This window comes from Nerophis lumbriciformis, linkage group LG20 (genome assembly GCF_033978685.3).
Source record: "Nerophis lumbriciformis linkage group LG20, RoL_Nlum_v2.1, whole genome shotgun sequence".
Taxonomy (NCBI): Eukaryota; Metazoa; Chordata; class Actinopteri; order Syngnathiformes; family Syngnathidae; genus Nerophis; species Nerophis lumbriciformis.
This window is the reverse complement of record NC_084567.2, coordinates 30087527-30105851: the sequence shown is the minus strand read 5'-3', so window position 1 is coordinate 30105851 and position 18325 is coordinate 30087527. Positions and strand designations below refer to the sequence as shown.

The window sequence follows — 18325 nt, the reverse complement described above, 5'->3', positions numbered from 1 at the left end:
GCTGTATGTACATATTGCATCATTATGCCTCATTTGTAGGTATATTTGAGCTAATTTAATATCCTTTACTTTTATCCTCTTTGTATATAATTTCGTTTTGCATGTCTCATGACACATTATCTGTATGTAATATTGGCTGCATTTCAGATAGTTGTTTGTGTGCTATGTTGTTCCAGACCACAGCAAACATTACCCAGCTTGCCAAAGATTGTAATAAATATATTAAAAGAATACAGCCTGCCGATTTCTTTAACTTGGACACACACATCTATACTTTTAGCCATTAAAAGCCAGGAATTTCCATGGAATTATCTCACCTTCCGAATAGCCTTTGATTTACAATTGTTTTTTAATGTTGTAAAAATGTGTAGAATAAATATTACATTTCAACATTTCTGTCAACGAAGATTTGCTTCAGCCAGCGACATATAGTCATTTTGATGGTAGGCTATTATAGCTAATATAGACACTTTTGTCATGTGTTGCCTTCATTATAAGACTTATATACGGCTTTTCATTTTTTGCGGCCTCAGACAGATTCGTTTTTTGTATTTTGGTCCAATATGGCTCTTTCAACGTTTTGGATTGCCGACCCCTGCACTATAATGTTGTGTCGTTCGCGAATGATTCGTTCGAACAAACGAATCTTTTGAGTGAACGTACTGAACCAAATCACTTCATGAACTGATTCGTTCCTTTCTCAGTTCAGTTGAGCTCCGCCGCGACCATGCCGGTATGAGTGGAACTGGCGCATTCTGTGACTCACTGAACCCTCGACGTCGGCGAACGACGCAGCCAGCTACTCTTCATGGGGCCGGGGGGAGGGACTGAGCGAACGATTTGTTCACCGCGGATTAACGACATGAATCACTCAGTGAACGACAACGCTCTCGCTCTCTGCTCTGCTTGCCCCAATGCCGCGCCGCGAGTGATTCTCCTCCCGTCGCGGGGATATGTTTCATGCCATTGGCATCCGTTCTCCATTCATTCTCCAAGCTAACGGCTAATGTTGACTCAAGCCACATGAAAACAAACACACACACGCGCCCCGTCCCCATTATCTCAACACATAAAGTTATGAGAGTAGAGGAGACAGAAAGAAAGTCAGTGCAGGGCAAGGCTGAGCAGCAGCGACGCGAGGGGGATGGGCGGGGGGTAAAGTGTAGGGCAGGCTGTTTGAGAAGATTTAAAATAAAAATAATAACTAATGTATGTACATATACGTAGGCTATTATTTATCTTGATTTTTATATTATTTAAGCTATTTATTTTCTTTTTTATTGCATATTTAAGTTGATATTTCCATTTTTATATTTTTAAATGTAAGCTACAGAAATTTTAGTTTTAATGTTGGCTTTTCTGGCAATTGGTTTAATATTTGTCTTGGTTTATTTAAGGTAGCCTATTTATTTTCTTTTTGTTTGCACATTTAAGTTAATATTTTCTTTGTTATATTTTTAAACGTAGGCTACAGAACATTTAGTTTTTATGTTGGCATTTCTGGCTCTTAATTTATTTGTTTTATTTTGAAGGTATTTATTTTATTTTTGTTTGCATATTTAAGTTTACATTTTCTTTGCTACAGAACATTTAGTTTTTATGTTGGCATTTGTTAAGGGTTTCTTAATTTAATATTTGTTTTTGCACTAAACAAACGAGGCCTATTTATTTAACTGTTGATTGCAAGCATTTTAGTACGCTATAACTATTTTTTTTATTTCCCACTTTTATTTATTTCTTATTTTCATTTCAGTGCAATAAAACATATTTAACAACAGGACTCGCGAACCTACTGACACAGTGAACTGACTGTGTCGCGGAGGAGGACGTCACATTGAGGCTCTCGTTCAGTCACTGTGCGTGTCGTTCATTGGGTGCTGAGGGCTTGTGTCGTTCGCGAACTGACACACACCGAGATCTGCCGCTGGGGAATCTGTTACTGACTGACTCATGATTCGCCGACCTGCCCACAGAACTGCTGCTGCAGAAGTGATTCGGTGATTCGGTGAACAAATTTTTTGAACGAATCAATTTAAGGAACTGATTCTAGTGATTCAGTACAGTCAAAAGAACTGCCGTACCATCACTACTGCACTAGATGGAGCCCGCAATACAGTTATGTGAATCACTGTTGTAAACTATTGTTTGCACTCAAGTATAAAAAAGTCAAATATTATCAAGTCACTTCTTCACCTCAGGAATGACCACCAGTCCAAAAGTGAAGCCAAACAGAACCAGGTTCATGCCGTACATCCAGCGCAGAAAGATGAAGTAAGAAGCTACAGATGAGCCGAAGTGACCTGAGGACACAGGAAGAGGTTCTCGTCTCACTGCTAAGAACAAAGGCGAGCAGGAATTAAAAAAAACTTACTTTCCACGTCTTTGATCTTCCTCTCCCAGGGGATACATGCTGTTTTGAAGTTGTCAAAATCTCTCTGGAATTTAATCCATTTCTTTAAAACAAAGAAAAGAAAAATCATGGAACCAATAAACATGAATGATAAAAAGTGTCATTTACTGTATTTCCCACCTTTGTCATCATCACTTTGTAGGCGTACCACTTCCTGCCTTTTCCTTTGCCGAGAGCTCCTTCAAACTTGTCCACAAACTCTTGAGCTTCCCTGTGAGGTAAAATGAAGGCTCGTTGGCACATATTGACTTTTATATCTACAGTATTTGGAGTACAATACTACATCACTTTTCATATGATTCGCTTTTTGCGGAAACAAACAAAGAATTACATGTTGGCAACTCAATCTCTGAATATTTTTTATTGTGTATGACTACAGGATAATCCACCAAAGGCCAAAAAAAGTTGTAGTTACCATCACTTAGATAAAAAAAAAGGGTGAGAAACGGTTACTATTGAATTAAAACACAACTACCTCTGTGCTGATCTTCACCTCACCAACAGTGTTCAACAAAGTTAAAAAAGTGATGTTAAATTTTCATCTGTGCGTTTAATTAATCATTTATATATGTATATATATTTACAAAATAAAATAATGTAAAAAAATAATAACATTTCCACAAAAAAAAATACAAATAATATAACCTGATAATCTCTCAGGGCACACTAATGTGTCACGACTAGGGTTGCCCCCGATACCACTGTATTTCAAAACTTTTCAATACTTTTCTAAAAAAAAGGGCATTATTGTCTTTATTTTAACAAAAAAATGTATGGTACATTAAACATATATTTCTTATTGCAATTTTTGTCATGATCCGTGGCCCGGATAATGTTTTTTTATTTTCTGTTAGTTTTGGACTCCATTAGTTCCTGTTTGTGCACCTCTGGGTTTGTTTTAGTTTCCATGGGGATTAATTGGGTTCACCTGCCTCTGGTTGGTGGTCAGCACGTTCACCTGTTGTCGACCACTAATCAGAGAGCTATTTATTCACCTCTCTCGCCACACTCGTTCTGGCTTCATTGCTTGCTGAACGCACCAATTACGTTAGTATTTCTTGACTCCCAGTTTATGCTTCCTGAGCTGACTTGGTACCTTAGCTTCCCGTGCGATCGGCACGTTGTTCCTTCTGCTTGTTTTCTGTTTTTAGTACGTTTATTTTTTCAAGATTAAATCATGTTCCTACCTGCACGCCTTGTCCGGAGTGGTCCGTCTGCATCCCAGGGGAACGAACCCCGCAGTAAGCTGCGACCCCCCCCTCGCCGTGACAATTTTGTCCTTAAATAAAATAATGAACATACGAGACAACTTTTCTTTTATTAGTAAGTAAACAAACAAAGGCTCCTAATTAAGCTGCTGACGTAAGCAGTAACATATTGTGTCATTTATCATTCTATTATTTTGTCTAAATTATAAAGGACAAGTGATAGAAAATGAATTATTAATCTACTTGTTCATTTACTGTTAATATCTGCTTACTTTCTCTTTTAACATGTTCTATCTACACTTCTGTTAAAATGTAATAATCACTTATTCTTCTGTTGTTTGATACTTTAAATTAGTTTTGGATGATACCAAATATTTGGGTGTCGATTCGATACCAAGTAGTAACAGGATCAATACAATAGTCATAATTTAAGTCCTCATGCGTCCAGGGACGTATTTCCTAAGTTTATATAAATAATATAAATTTTAAAAAAAACGAAAAAAGATTTTGTGATGCTAAAATATATTGATGTAATTATATTAGTATCGACTAGATACGCTCCTGTACTTGGTATCATTACAGTGGATGTCAGGTGTAGATCCATGCATGGCTACGGTGTGTAGTGAAGCATGTTTAGCTATTCCTCGTCCTGCAGGGATGATACTTGTAAGAAACTTACTTTATTTGTCGCCATGGAGGCTATGATTAGTAATTTAGCGAGCTAATCATGTCTTAAAGCACCTCTTCCTGAGGGCGTTTCAGTGTTATATCTTCACCTTTATCTTTAGTTTTTCAGCCAAAATGCGTCCATTCTCCCTTTTCTGTCTACACACCGTGTCTTCTTGTAAGTACCCCGTGATTGTGCGTTGCCGAACATGCTCCTCTGCTTGTAAAACTAGCAATGTCACGACGTGACGACATGCCCCTTAAAAAAATTAAATTAAATTAAATAAAAGGGGGTGCGGGGACCGGTACTTTTTAGAGGCGGTATAGTACCGATTATGATTCATTAGTGTCGCGGTACTATACTAGTACCGGTATACCGTACAACCCTAGTCATGATGCAATGGTTGGAATTGTCTAGTGTATTTTATGCTTATTAAATGTATATTATATGTATATGTCCAGGATATATAGCAAAGGAGAAAAGATTACTTCAGGTGTGTGAGCCTCCTCTTCATCCTCCATGGTTTGTTCCTGATAATAGCTATCAGTTTCTTCTTCTCCTCCACCTCCTCCATCAGCAAAGCCATCTCTCCTTCTGACAAAGACTCCTCTTCCTCATCTGAGCTTGAACTTGAATCGGATGAACTGTGTGCAGATGGACAGTGGTCATATACATCTAACTTTGTTTTGCATCGAATGCATATTGGACAGTGATGGGCAAGCTACTTGGAAAATGTAGTAAGCCAAGCTACACTGCAAAAACTGAAATCTAAGTAAGATTAAATATCTCAAATATGGGTGATATTTGCTTATTTTCTGTCTGATAAGATAATTCTTCTCACTAAGCAGATTTTATGTTAGAGTGTTTTACTTGTTTTAAAGGTTTTGGTCCTAAATGATCTCAGTAAGACATTACAGCTTGTTGCTGAGATTTGATGACCTATATTGAGTAAAACATGCTTGAAACTAGAATATCAACTGATGCAAAGATGTGTCATCAACACTCATACGTATAAAACTACTTTTTTAAAGTAATAATTTCTTACTTCAAGCATAAAAAAAAAATCATGATGCCGAGCACATATCATTATGTCAAGATAATGGCACTAGCATTTACTTAATTTAAGAATATTTTTCAACATATTGAGCAAAAAGGTCTCTTTTTTTTCTACCAAGAAAAGTGCACTTGTTATTAGTGAGAATATACTTATTTTATGGTATTTTTGGGTTCATTGAGGTTAGCTAATTTTACTTGTTTTGAAAACTCTTGGCAAGCCGAATTTTCTTATTTCACTGGCAGAGTTCAAATAAAATACCCCCCAATTTTTTTTTTTTCTTCTTGTTTTTGAACACTGACTTTTTGCAGTGTTGGGACAGCCATGTCCTCTGATAGTCACATGACTGTCACGTGACCACCACTCTCTAACACTTAAACAGTAAAAGTCACAACCATACTTGCCAACCCTCCCGAATTTTCCGGGAGACTCACGAAATTCAGCGCCTCCCCCGAAAACCTCCCGGGACAAATATTCTCCCGAAAATCTCCCGATTTTCAGCCGTAGCTGGAGGCCACGCCCCCTCCAGCTCCATACGGACCTGAGTGAGGACAGCCTTTTTTTATGACGGGAGGACAACAGGGTGACAAGAACTAAATCATCCAGACTAGAGATAGATTGTATTATTATGTTTATCTTACCTAAAAATAAATATATTTATTAATTAAAAAAAAAAAAACCTAAATACATTTTTACTATATTTTGCTAAAAACATCAAAATTAATTGTATTTTTATTTTTTCTGACTCCTTATTACATCCATTACATTAAAATAAACATATCGAAAATAATTAATTTTAAATTATCATAATAATTCATTTAAAATGACCATATTTAATTGTTAAAATAATTGCTGGTTTATCAACAACTTTAGCATTTTATTCATTACATTTTGAAGCTCTCAGAAGCCAAGTTATGTAATATTCCTTAATATTTATTTATGCAAGTTTGAAGTATCAATTATCTAAACACAGTTTTGTTTGCATATTTTCAGGATGTAGATATATATCAGTGATGTGCAGTCACTAGAGGCAGGTGGGGCCTCACCTGCCATCATGGAAAGAAAAAAAATGTAAAAAGAAAAAAAAAAAATTAAATTGTTATATGTATCCAGTGATTATATAAAGTTATTTTCCATTTAACTTCACCAGTTTTAGATTATTTTTATTCAAAATCGCTGAATTTTCACATTTGCCGTTCAAATACTGAGAAGAGACGGTGAGGTGAACAGCAGCCAGTTGAGGCACGTCACTCAGTGCCGCAACATGGATTGCGCAATGACTCGGCTAACTGCTGGCATGCTGTGCAGTGAGACTGTATTGCTATATGAACTATATTATACATTTCCATAGTTTAGTTAGCTGAGGTATATAATGTACAGTGTATTTTGTCAACAACTGTATGTGTGTAACGTATTTATTGTGCTGAGCGATCATAAAACGGCTGCAAAAGACGCACTGGCTGAGGCTCGCCTCCTGCACCCCCGCCGTAGAATTGTTATATCAACTAAAGCCCACACTTAAACTTTCCACGTGCAAGATTGAATCTATTTAAAAAAAACATTTCATAAGAAGCCAAAAAGTGCAAAAACAATAATGTTAGTGTTGGAGGAGTTGTGAATGACTGCAGGGACACCACATTAGATACACCTGCAGACTGCAGGTGTACCTAATTCACAACTCCTCCAACATGAACATTATTGTTTTTGCACTTTTTGGCTTTTATTAAATAACTTTTGTAACCTATTTTCATGGGCTTTCCTCTTTGTGATGTTAAGTTCCTGTTATGCGCTGTTATACAGTATATGCCTTGAGCTCTTATTTTGAAGGCGCTAAGAGCGGAAGTGATGTCACGTTGCGGAGGTTTTTGAAAGAAGGTAAATAAAGTGGTCCTCGTGTAAACTGGAGCCTCCGTGTTTGTTATTTTGTAGTTTCATACAGTATAGGTGACATTTATAAACCCACGGTTACACTTTTTTAAATAGATTCAATCTTGCACGTGGAAAGTTTAAGTGAGGGCTTTAGTTGCGGCGCATGGACTTAATTTCTAAGTAAAGGTAAGACCATAATAACGTTTTTTTTATTAAATGTGCTTTTTTGTGTGCTACAGTTTGTATGTGTAAAGTTAAAGTTAAGTTAAAGTACCAATGATTGGCACACACACACTAGGTATAATTAAATTTGTCCTCTGCATTTGACCCATCCCCTTGATCACCCCCTGGGAGGTGAGGGGAGCAGTGGGCAGCAGCGGTGCCGCGCCTGGGAATCATTTTTGGTGATTTAACCCCCAATTCCAACCCTTGATGCTGAGTGCCAAGCAGGGAAGAATGCTGGTATGAGCTTTTAATCATAACCCGTTAACTGCTGCCAATCAAATGGTGAATAAGATACTCTTTAGGGTTCATATGTTTGTAAATCTGACTGTGATGAAGTCAGTGCCTCACCAGTCATGAACCTCACCGCACGTCACTGATATATATATATATATATACATATATATATATATATATATATATATATATATATATATATATATATATATATATATATATATATATATATATGTCTTAATAAGGTTATCCAAAAAATAGTGCTCGATACCGTAGTAGAGCGCAATATATGTATGTGTGGGGGGAAAAAATCACAAGACTATTTCATCTCTACAGGCCTGTTTCATGAGGGGGTTCCCTCAATCATCAGGAGATGATTGAGGGAACCCCCTCATGAAACAGGCCTGTAGAGATGAAAATAGTCTTGTGATTTTTTTTCCCACACATACATATATATATATATATATATATATATATATATATATATATATATATACACACATACATATATATATATATATATATGACCTGGTGAATTCTAGCTGTCAATATACTCCTCCCCTCTTAACCACGCCCCCGTCCCACCCCCAACCACGCCCCCCACTCCCCCACCTCCCGAAATCCGAGGTCTCAAGGTTGGCAAGTATGGTCACAACTCAAAGCTGCTTTAAAAGTGTTATGTGTAACAGTATATAAAGTACACACCTTTCCACCTTTTTCTTCTTCTTTTGCTTGTCTTTTCCTTTAGCTTCTCCTTTTTTAGCTTTAGTTTGTTCCTCTTCTTTCCCTCCTTTCTTTCCGCCTCCCTTCTTCCTCTTCTTTCCTTTGTCTTCGTCACTGTCCTCTTCCTCGCTGTCTTCACGTTTGCCTCCCCTTTTCTTCCTGCTTGCTGCCCCGCCATTCTTCTTCTTCCTGGGCGCCTCATCTTCACTTTCATCTTCTTCTTCATTTTTCTTGGCGGGCTTCTTTGCCGACTTCCGGCTTCGAGAAGCCACAATGGTGTCTTCCTCATCCTCATCCTCACTGGCTGCTTGTTTGGCTGCCTTCACTTGTCTTCTGTTTCCTCGCCTCCGGGTGGCGCCATCTCAACAATAAATACATGTCACAACAATACATTTATCAATTTTTAAATAGATGTATAGACAATAAATACATGTGTATTTATTGTCTATAAATATATAGACAATAAATATATTTATCAACAATAAATATATTTATCAAAAATAAATATATTCATCAACAAGAACATTTATCAAGAAAAAGTACATTGATCAACAATACATACATTCATAAACAGTGTTGGGTTAGTTACTGAAAACCAGTAACTCGTTACAGTTACTAGTTACTTTATTTCAAAAGTAATTCAGTTATTAACTCAGTTACTCACACCAAAAAGTAATGCGTTACTGTGAAAAGTAACTATTTAGTTACTTCCTTTTTTATTTTTTTTATTTTTAAGGCTCCCATTAATGCCCGTTTAGCCTTCATTTCAGTACTGTTATTGCACTGGAGAATAATACAATCTGTTGATCAACTTGACATGCATTAAGCAATGTGGTCTACATACAACACACAAAGACAAAGATATGTTTGAAAGGGCCAATGTATTTCGGGCCAGAACAAATTGACAAAACTATTTTAAATAGCTGCAACATAACATACATTAAAAAAAACGCATAATAACAACATGTCACAACATGTCACAACATAGCTGTAAACCTATCTTCACCCAAGGAAGGCACACATGACATGATTATATGTCATTCAAGATTCAAGATTCAAGATGCTTTATTATTGTCCATTCTTTAACATGAACAAGACACATAAGGACTGAAATTACATTTTCGGCACAGTCCCACTAAGAGCAGACATACAGTATGTTACAAGGGGGACCGCCAACGGGTCAGCCACTTACGGCGCTCCTTAAAAAAGTGGGAAAAAGGTGACATTGGGAAAGGGGGAAGAGTAAAAAAAAGGGGTCCAGACTGAGTCCAAGGAAAAAACCTCACATAGCATAGCACACATAAACATGATGCATGTAATCACAACAACTCGCAACAGGGGGGGTTTGGGGCCCTGGAGGCATGTCACTATATACAGCACACATACACACGCCTAACCAGGCGTTTTTTTCTCTCAAGGAATTGTGAAATAAAATCATGTCTTTAGGAGATCAACACTGTACTGAAGACCAGAACACTACGCATTTCCCCAGTTTTAGTTTAGAGATAAGGAAAGATTGGCCTGGCCCACTAGGATCCCTCTTTATGTTTGTGAACTTTATAGTCTATACATTTAGAACGATGTGATAATCAAACACTCTAGAAGTCTAGAATGAAAGAGTATATGAGATAATTGACAGAGTGTGTGTACCATCAGTGCTGAATGATGAGCAGAGGCAGAGTTTGGAGTGTCTTCTTTAGCTTGCTCTCCATGTTTATGTACTCACTGTCCACTGTGTCCAGCTGCCTGAAAGCGGGTGACTTCACTGTAGAAATAGCCTGCATGTCTTCTAGCACATACGCTGCAATGGCTCTATCAATGTTGTCCTGGCTAGCAGTCCCTCCGTTAAAATCCAGCCGCTGTTGCTGAGGTGGAGGTGGAGGTGAAGTGTCTCTCTCTTTAATAGCTTTGTCGAAGCATGTTGCTTTTGTAGGTGTTTCAGCAGATTTGAATTGCTGTTTTGGGCAGTAGATAGGATCTTTGATCCAAGACACAACTTACATTTAACTAAAATTTTATTTTCTTGGTGCTTGACAAAAGAAAATTACCGGTAGTGAGAATATCTCCATGTTAAGAAACTCAACTTCGGCTCCACCATGATGTCTTGTTAGTAAACACAGACCCCCCCCACACACACACACACACACACAGTGCGCCTCTTGTGACACAGGAAGATTCAGAAGGACGACACTGCAACTCTCCAATAAAACACACCCAGATCTTCTCAGTTTCTAGCTGATACTACAGTATATAAAAAATAAGGTAAATAACGTAGTAACGCATCATGTAGTAACGGTAACTGAGTTACTAAATATAAAAAATAACGCGTTAGACTACTAGTTACCGCCGAAAATAACGGCGTTACAGTAACACGTTACAAAGTAGCGCGTTAGTCCCAACACTGTTCATAAACAATAAATACATTTATCAACAATAAGTACATTTAAGCATTATGATTAAAGGATATAAAGGATAAACTTACCATCAGGGCTGTCATCGTCTATATCAATCCCAACTGAGAATAAACAACAATTTTGAAAGAAATTAGGAAAAAGTCCAACGATTGAGGCACATAGTTTGTTTTTTTAAACGTAGTGTTTGTTGTTTATAAGAATTTACTTTAGAATACTCGCATAAGAAAAAAACATTAAATCTGTAGAAATACTTTGTACTCTTTGACACAAGTCCTGTGGAAGTTTCTAGAATTCAAGTCAAGCGTACTAATTATCAAGACAGTTTTAAGTCTTGTTTCCCTTTGCAACCTCTAATGTTCGAGTAATGCCAGGCACAATTTTCCTTTTTCCATCCATTTTCTATACAGTTACCCTCACTGGGGTCGTGAGTAGGCTGGTATGGGAATGTAATGTAAAAATTATGTTTTTTTTTCATGCAGATATATTTCTCACATTTAGCTCACTTTCGTCACATTTAATTCACTTTTCCCCCGTTCAACGCACTTTTCACACATTTAGAGAGTTTTCATTACATTTAATTACATTTAAAGTTGTTACATTTAGATCCAACATTCAGGTTTAGATTAAACATTTAGATTTAGATTCAGATTTAGGTTTAACATTTAGATTTAGCTTAGATTTAGATTTAACATGTATATTTAACATTTAGGTTTAGATTTAACATTTAGATTTAGATTTAATTTGTATGTTTAGATTTAACAATTAGACTTAGATTCAAGAGTAAGATTTAGATTCAGATTTAGGTTCAACATTTAGATTTACCTTAGGTTTAGATTTAACATTTAGGTTTAGATTTAACATGTATATTTAACATTTACATGTAGGTTTAGATTTAACATTTACATTTAGATTTACCATGTAGATTTATATTTAATGTGTACATTCAGATTTAACATTTGGATTTAGATTCAAGTCTAAGATTTTGATTCCGATTTCGGTTTAACATTTAGATTTAGCTTAGGTTTAGATTTAACATTTAGGTTTAGATTTAACATGTATATTTAACATTTACATGTAGGTTTAGATTTAACATTTACATTTAGATTTACCATGTAGATTTATATTTAATGTGTACATTCAGATTTAACATTTGGATTTAGATTCAAGTCTAAGATTTTGATTCCGATTTCGGTTTAACATTTAGATTTAGCTTAAGTTTAATTTAACATTTAGGTTTAGATTTAACATGTATATTTAACATTTACATTTATATTTAACCTTTATATTCCAATTTAACATTTAGATGTAATGTTTACGTTTAGATTTGACATTTAAATTTAGAGTTAACATTTACATTAAGATTTACATTTAACATTTTGGTTTAGATTTAACATTTAGATTTAGATTTAACATGTATATTTAACATTTACATTTAGGTTTAGATTTAACATTTAGATTTAGATTTAATTTGTACGTTTAGATTAAACAATTAGATTTAGATTCAAGAGTAAGATTTAGATTCAGATTTAGGTTCAACATTTAGATTTACCTTAGGTTTAGATTTAACATTTAGGTTTAGATTTAACATGTATATTTAACATTTACATCTAGGCTTAGATTTAACATTTAGATTTAGATTTACCATGTAGATTTAGATTTAATGTGTACGTTCAGATTTAACATTTAGATTTAGATTCAAGTCTAAGATTTTGATTCCGATTTAGGTTTAAAATTTAGATCTAGCTTAGGTTTAGGTTTAACATTTAGGTTTAGATTTAACATTTAGGTTTAGATTTAACATGTATATTTAACATTTACATTTAGATTTAACCTTTATATTCAGATTTAACATTTAGATGTAATGTTTACATTTAGATTTAACATTTAAATTTAGAGTTAACATTTACATTAAGATTTACATTTAACATTTTTGGTTTAGATTTAACGTTTAGATTCATCTTTTTTTTTACATTAGGTTATACATCCAACATTTAGGTTTGAATGTAATGTTTAAATTTAGATTCAACATTTAGAAGTATTATTTATATTTATATTTAACATTTAGGTTTATATTTAGCATTTAGATTTGCCATGTACATTTATATTCAACATTTAGACTAAACATTTATATTTATATTTACCATTTACATTTAACATTTAGATTTAGATTCAACATTTAGATATAACATTTACAGTCATTTAATTTAGACTTAAATGTGATGAAAATGAGCTAAATGTGAGAAAAGATTTAAATTTGGAGAAAAATGAGCTAAATGTGAGAAAAGTGCGCTAAATGTGAAAAATATGTCTGCTAGAAAAGTGTAAGTGATTTTTTTTACATTCGGCACCGCATAAGCCGGAGCCTATCCCAGTTTATTTCTAGCAAGAAATCTGGCTTATTATTGAACTGTTATGTGAACAACAACAAAAAACTCTTAACATTTGTGATACTGTTTTTTTTTTTACAACTGACACAAATGAATGAAAACAGTCTTAAAAACTTGAGAAATTAATAATTTTTATGATATGAACAATCTAATTCTGACAGCATGAACAGATGAAGCCTTCTCAGATGAAAGGCTGAATATTATATGCTATTGTAAATTGTTTAATCTTTTATTTTCTGTAATTTTAGATTGTTTTTTCTTTTGTTTTGTGTAATTTTATACAAAAACCAGGTCTACATTTTGGTGACATGTTCTGTTGAAAACTGAAATATATTAAATGTTGGGCGTATAAAAATTGAGGTCTAGTACTGGTGTATTATCGTAAACCTAAGTGCTGGGTTCAATACAAGTTTTGGAGGGTATTTAATACCGTGAGTAGGGAGTGTCTGTCCATCCTCACGGTGTACAATGAAATACTTATCAAATATTCAATGAGTGCAGGAGCCCTGCAAATGACTCAAACACCTTTGCAAATTCTACCACCTTTGAAAATGCTGAAAGGTGTCTAAGGTCCTGAATAAAAAAAGTTGAGGAAAGACTTATAGCTGCTATTGATAAGCAATTTAATTTTCTGACTTAGTTCATTTATTAGTCTTGACATTTTCCCTACCTGCACCATCATTATCTGAACAAAGACGTAGAGTACTTCTAGTTACTTATATTTAAAATACAAATAGTACAGAGGACTACACTAAAAAATGCTGGGTTATTTTGATAACCCAATTCATGAGTTACAGGGAGGTATAGCTCGGTTGGTAGAGCGGCCGTGCCAGCAACTTGAGGGTTGCAGGTTCGATCCCCGCTTCCGCCATCCTAGTCACTGCTGTTGTGTCCTTGGGCAAGACACTTTACCCACCTGTTCCCAGTGCCACCCACACTGGTTTAAATGTAACTTAGATATTCGGTTTCACTATGTAAAGCACTTTGAGTCACTAGAGAAAAGTGCTATATAAATATAATTCACTTCACTTCACATGAGTTGCTAGTGTTGGGTTACATTTTGGAGTTATCTTTATGAAGAGCAATCCATTTTTTAGGTTATAAGGGTATTATTTTAACCCATTTTCTGGGTTTTCAAAATTATGAACCATTTTTGTGTTGTTTTTCAATGAGTTACGCATTTTTGGGTAAAAGGCTTTTTTTATTTATTAAAAAGTTACTTTTTTTAAGGGAATTTTATTATGGATTAATCTCATTAACAGTATTTACAATCACACATCTTATGTACATGAAAATATTTGAGCATGCTGTATAGAACTACGATGAGCGATAATTCTTGTTAAAAAAATATCACTCATATCTTGATTTGAGTATATTTTAATGAAATAAAAATAATTTATTATGTTGGGTTACATTTTGGAGTTATCTTTATAAAAAGCAATACATTTTTGGGTTATAAGGGTATTATTTTAACTCAATTTCTGGGTTTTCAAAATTATGAACCATTTTTGTGTTGTTTTTCAATGAGTTACGCATTTTAGGTAAAAGGCTTTTTTTTTTAAATTAAAAAGTTACTTTTTTAAGGGGATTTTATTATGGATTAATCTCATTAACAGTATTTATAATCACACATCTTATGTACATGAAAATATTTTGAGCATGCTGTATAGAACTACGATGAGCGGCAATTCTTGTTAAAAAAAAATGTCACTCCTATCTTGATTTGAGTATATTTTAATGAAATTAAAATAATTTATTATGTTGGGTTACATTTTGGAGTTATCTTTATGAAGAGCAATCCATTTATTGGGTTATAAGGGTATTATTTTAACTCAATTTCTGGGTTTTCAAAATTATGAACCATTTTTGTGTTGTTTTTCAATGAGTTGCGCATTTTTGGGTAAAAGGCTTTTTTTTTTATTAAAAAGTTACTTTTTTTAAGGGAATTTTATTATGGATTAATCTCATTAACAGTATTTACAATCACACATCTTATGTACATGAAAATATTTGAGCATGCTGTATAGAACTACGATGAGCGGCAATTCTTGTTAAAAAATTGTCACTCATCTTGATTTAAATATATTTTAATGAAATAAAAATAATTTATTATGTTGGGTTACATTTTGGAGTTATCTTTATGAAGAGCAATCCATTTTTTGGGTTATAAGGGTATTATTTTTAACCCATTTTCTGGGTTTTCAAAATTATGAACCATTTTTGTGTTGTTTTTCAATGAGTTGCGCATTTTTGGATAAAAGGCTTTTATTTTTTAATAAAAAGTTACTTTTTTTAAAGGAATTTTATTATGGATTAATCTCCTTAACAGTATTTACAATCACACATCTTATGTACATGAAAATATTTGAGCATGCTGTATAGAACTACAATGAGCGGCAATTCTTGTTAAAAAAAATGTCACTCATATCTTGATTTGAGTATATTTTAATGATATAAAAATAATTTTTTATGTTGGGTTACATTTTGGAGTTATCTTTAAGAAGAGCAATCCATTTTTTGGGTTATAAGGGTATTATTTTAACCCAATTTCTGGGTTTTCAAAATTATGAACCATTTCTGTGGTGTTTTTCAATGAGTTACACATTTTTGGGTAAAATGCTTTTTTTTTTTTTTATTAAAAAGTTACTTTTTTTTAAGGGAATTTTATTATGGATTAATCTCATTAACAGTATTTATAATCACACATCTTATGTGCATGAAAATATTTGAGCATGCTGTATAGAACTACAATGAGCGGCAATTCTTGTTGAAAAAAAATGTCACTCATATCTTGATTTGAGTATATTGTAATTAAATAAAAATAATTTATTATGTTGGGTTACATTTTGGAGTTATCTTTGTGAAGAGCAATCCATTTTTTGGGTTATAAGGGTATTATTTTAACCCAATTTCTGGGTTTTCAAAATTATTAACCATTTTTGTGTTGTTTTTCAATGAGTTACGCATTTTTGGGTAAAAGGCTTTTTTTTTTTTTTATTAAAAAGTTACTTTTTTTAAGGGAATTTTATTATGGATTAATTTCATTAACAGTATTTACAATCACACATCTTATGTACATGACAATATTTGAGCATGCTGTATAGCAGTGTTTTTCAACCTTTTTTGAGCCAAGGCACATTTTCTGCGTTGAAAAAATGCGGAGGCACACCACCAGCAGAAATCGTTAAAAAAACGAAACTCAGTTGACAGTAAAAAGTCGTTATCGCAATTGTTGGATATGACTTTAAAGCATAACCAAGCATGCATGACTATAGCTCTTGTCTCAAAGTAGGTGTACTGTCACCACCTGTCACATCACCCCGTGACGTAGTTTGACTTTTTTGCTGTTTTCCTGTGTGTAGTGTTTTAGTTCTTGTCTTGCGCTCCTATTTTGGTGGCTTTTTCTCTTTTGTTGGTATTTTCGTGTAGCAGTTTCATGTCTTCCTTTGAGTGATATTTCCCACATTTACTTTGTTTTAGCAATCAAGAATATTTCAGTTGTTTTTATCCTCCTTTGTGGGGACATTGTTGATTGGCATGTCATGTTCGGATGTACATTGTGAACGTCGTCTTTGCTCCACAGTAAGTCTTTGCTGTCGTCCAGCATTCTGTTTTTGTTTACTTTGTAGCCAGTTCAGTTTTAGTTTCGTTCAGTATAGCCTTCCCTAAGCTTCAATTCCTTTTCTTAGGGGCACTCACCTTTTGTTTATTTTTGGTTTAAGCATTAGACACCTTTTTACCTGCACCCTGCCTCCCACTGTTTTCGACATCTACAACGCAATTAGCTACCGGCTGCCACCTACTGATATGGAAGGGTATTACACGGTTACTCTGCCGAGCTCTAGACAGCACCGACACTCAACAACAACACATCATTTGCAGACTATAATTACTGGTTTGCAAAAAATATTTTTAACCCAAATAGGTGAAATTAGATAATCTCCCACGGCACACTAGACTGTATCTCACGGCACACTAGTGTGCCGCGGTACAGTGGTTGAAAAACACTGCTGTATAGAACTACGATGAGCGGCAATTCTTGTTAAAAAAAAATGTCACTCAAATCTTGATTTGAGTGACATTTTAATGGAATAAAAATAATTTTGATCAGGAGTAAGACAAACCAGCAGTAATATTTATAATTTACAACCAACAATTGAGTCAAGAAGCGCTAAATTGCGCAACTCAATAGTTGGGTTTGGAATAACCCAACACTAGAGTGAGCATAACTCAGCTTTTATGTTAAATAAATTCAACCCAATAGTTGGGTTATTAATCAACAAACATTGAGTTAGCATAACTCAACTTTTGGGTTAAATAATTCAATGTAATAGTTTGGTTGGGATTAACCCAACATTAAGTTAACACAACTCAACGTTTTCGTTAAATAATTCAACGCAAAAGTTGGATTGAACAAATTAACCCAAACTGTTGAGTTAAAATAACTCAAATAAGGGGTTCGTCCCTTTCTGAACCCGCAGTTGGGTTAAAATGTGGTTATTTTTTAACCCAACATTTTTTAGTGTGTAAGTTTAATATTAAAAAACAAACTGCATAAATGACACATGTACACTTTCTGTATATAATTCATGATTTTCTGCTTATTCAGCGTTTATCAGCAAACATCGCCATCAAGCTCACCTTCGTCTGCTGACAGAGTCTTCTTTCTGGGCATGATGGAGAAGGACAAGTCACGTCGTCGTCTGAGTCAAACTAGAAGTTGTTTGCTTGGCTCCTTCTGTAGGCCGCCTGCCAGAACCAACTCAAGCATCTCACAGTACCATTAATTAATGATAGTAATAGTCACCATGACGACGACTGCACGTGACGCCACCCACAGGAAGATTCCTGGATCTATGCTTTTTTTTTCTTTTTTCTTTTTTTTAAATATGCAGACAGTGTGTTTTAACAAGGCAGCAGATTACTCATGTAAATGTTTACTGACATATACAAAATTAGTTAATAGAATGATTCCAATCTACAAACCCCAAAACCAGTGAAGTTGGCACGTTGTGTAATTCGTAAATAAAAACAGAATACAATGATTTGCAAATCCTTTTCAACTTATATTCAATTGAATAGACTGCAAAGACAAGATACTTACCGTTCGAACTGAGAAACTTAATTTTTTTCT

General features: G+C 34.3%; 1 protein-coding gene across 1 annotated transcript in view; it reads right to left on the bottom strand.

The window, feature by feature from the left end:
- Positions 1 to 17866, bottom strand: part of tmc2a (transmembrane channel-like 2a) — a 39604-nt gene extending 21738 nt beyond the window's left edge. The window contains exons 1-7 of the mRNA XM_061980955.2: positions 17833 to 17866; positions 10873 to 10905; positions 8373 to 8751; positions 4774 to 4929; positions 2531 to 2621; positions 2372 to 2453; positions 2194 to 2300 (exon numbers count right to left, since the gene is read on the bottom strand). Coding sequence (XP_061836939.2) covers positions 2194 to 2300; positions 2372 to 2453; positions 2531 to 2621; positions 4774 to 4929; positions 8373 to 8751; positions 10873 to 10905; positions 17833 to 17866 — 882 coding nt within the window. The remainder of the gene's footprint in view (positions 1 to 2193; positions 2301 to 2371; positions 2454 to 2530; positions 2622 to 4773; positions 4930 to 8372; positions 8752 to 10872; positions 10906 to 17832) is intronic.
- Between the last annotated feature and the right edge of the window lie 459 nt (positions 17867 to 18325).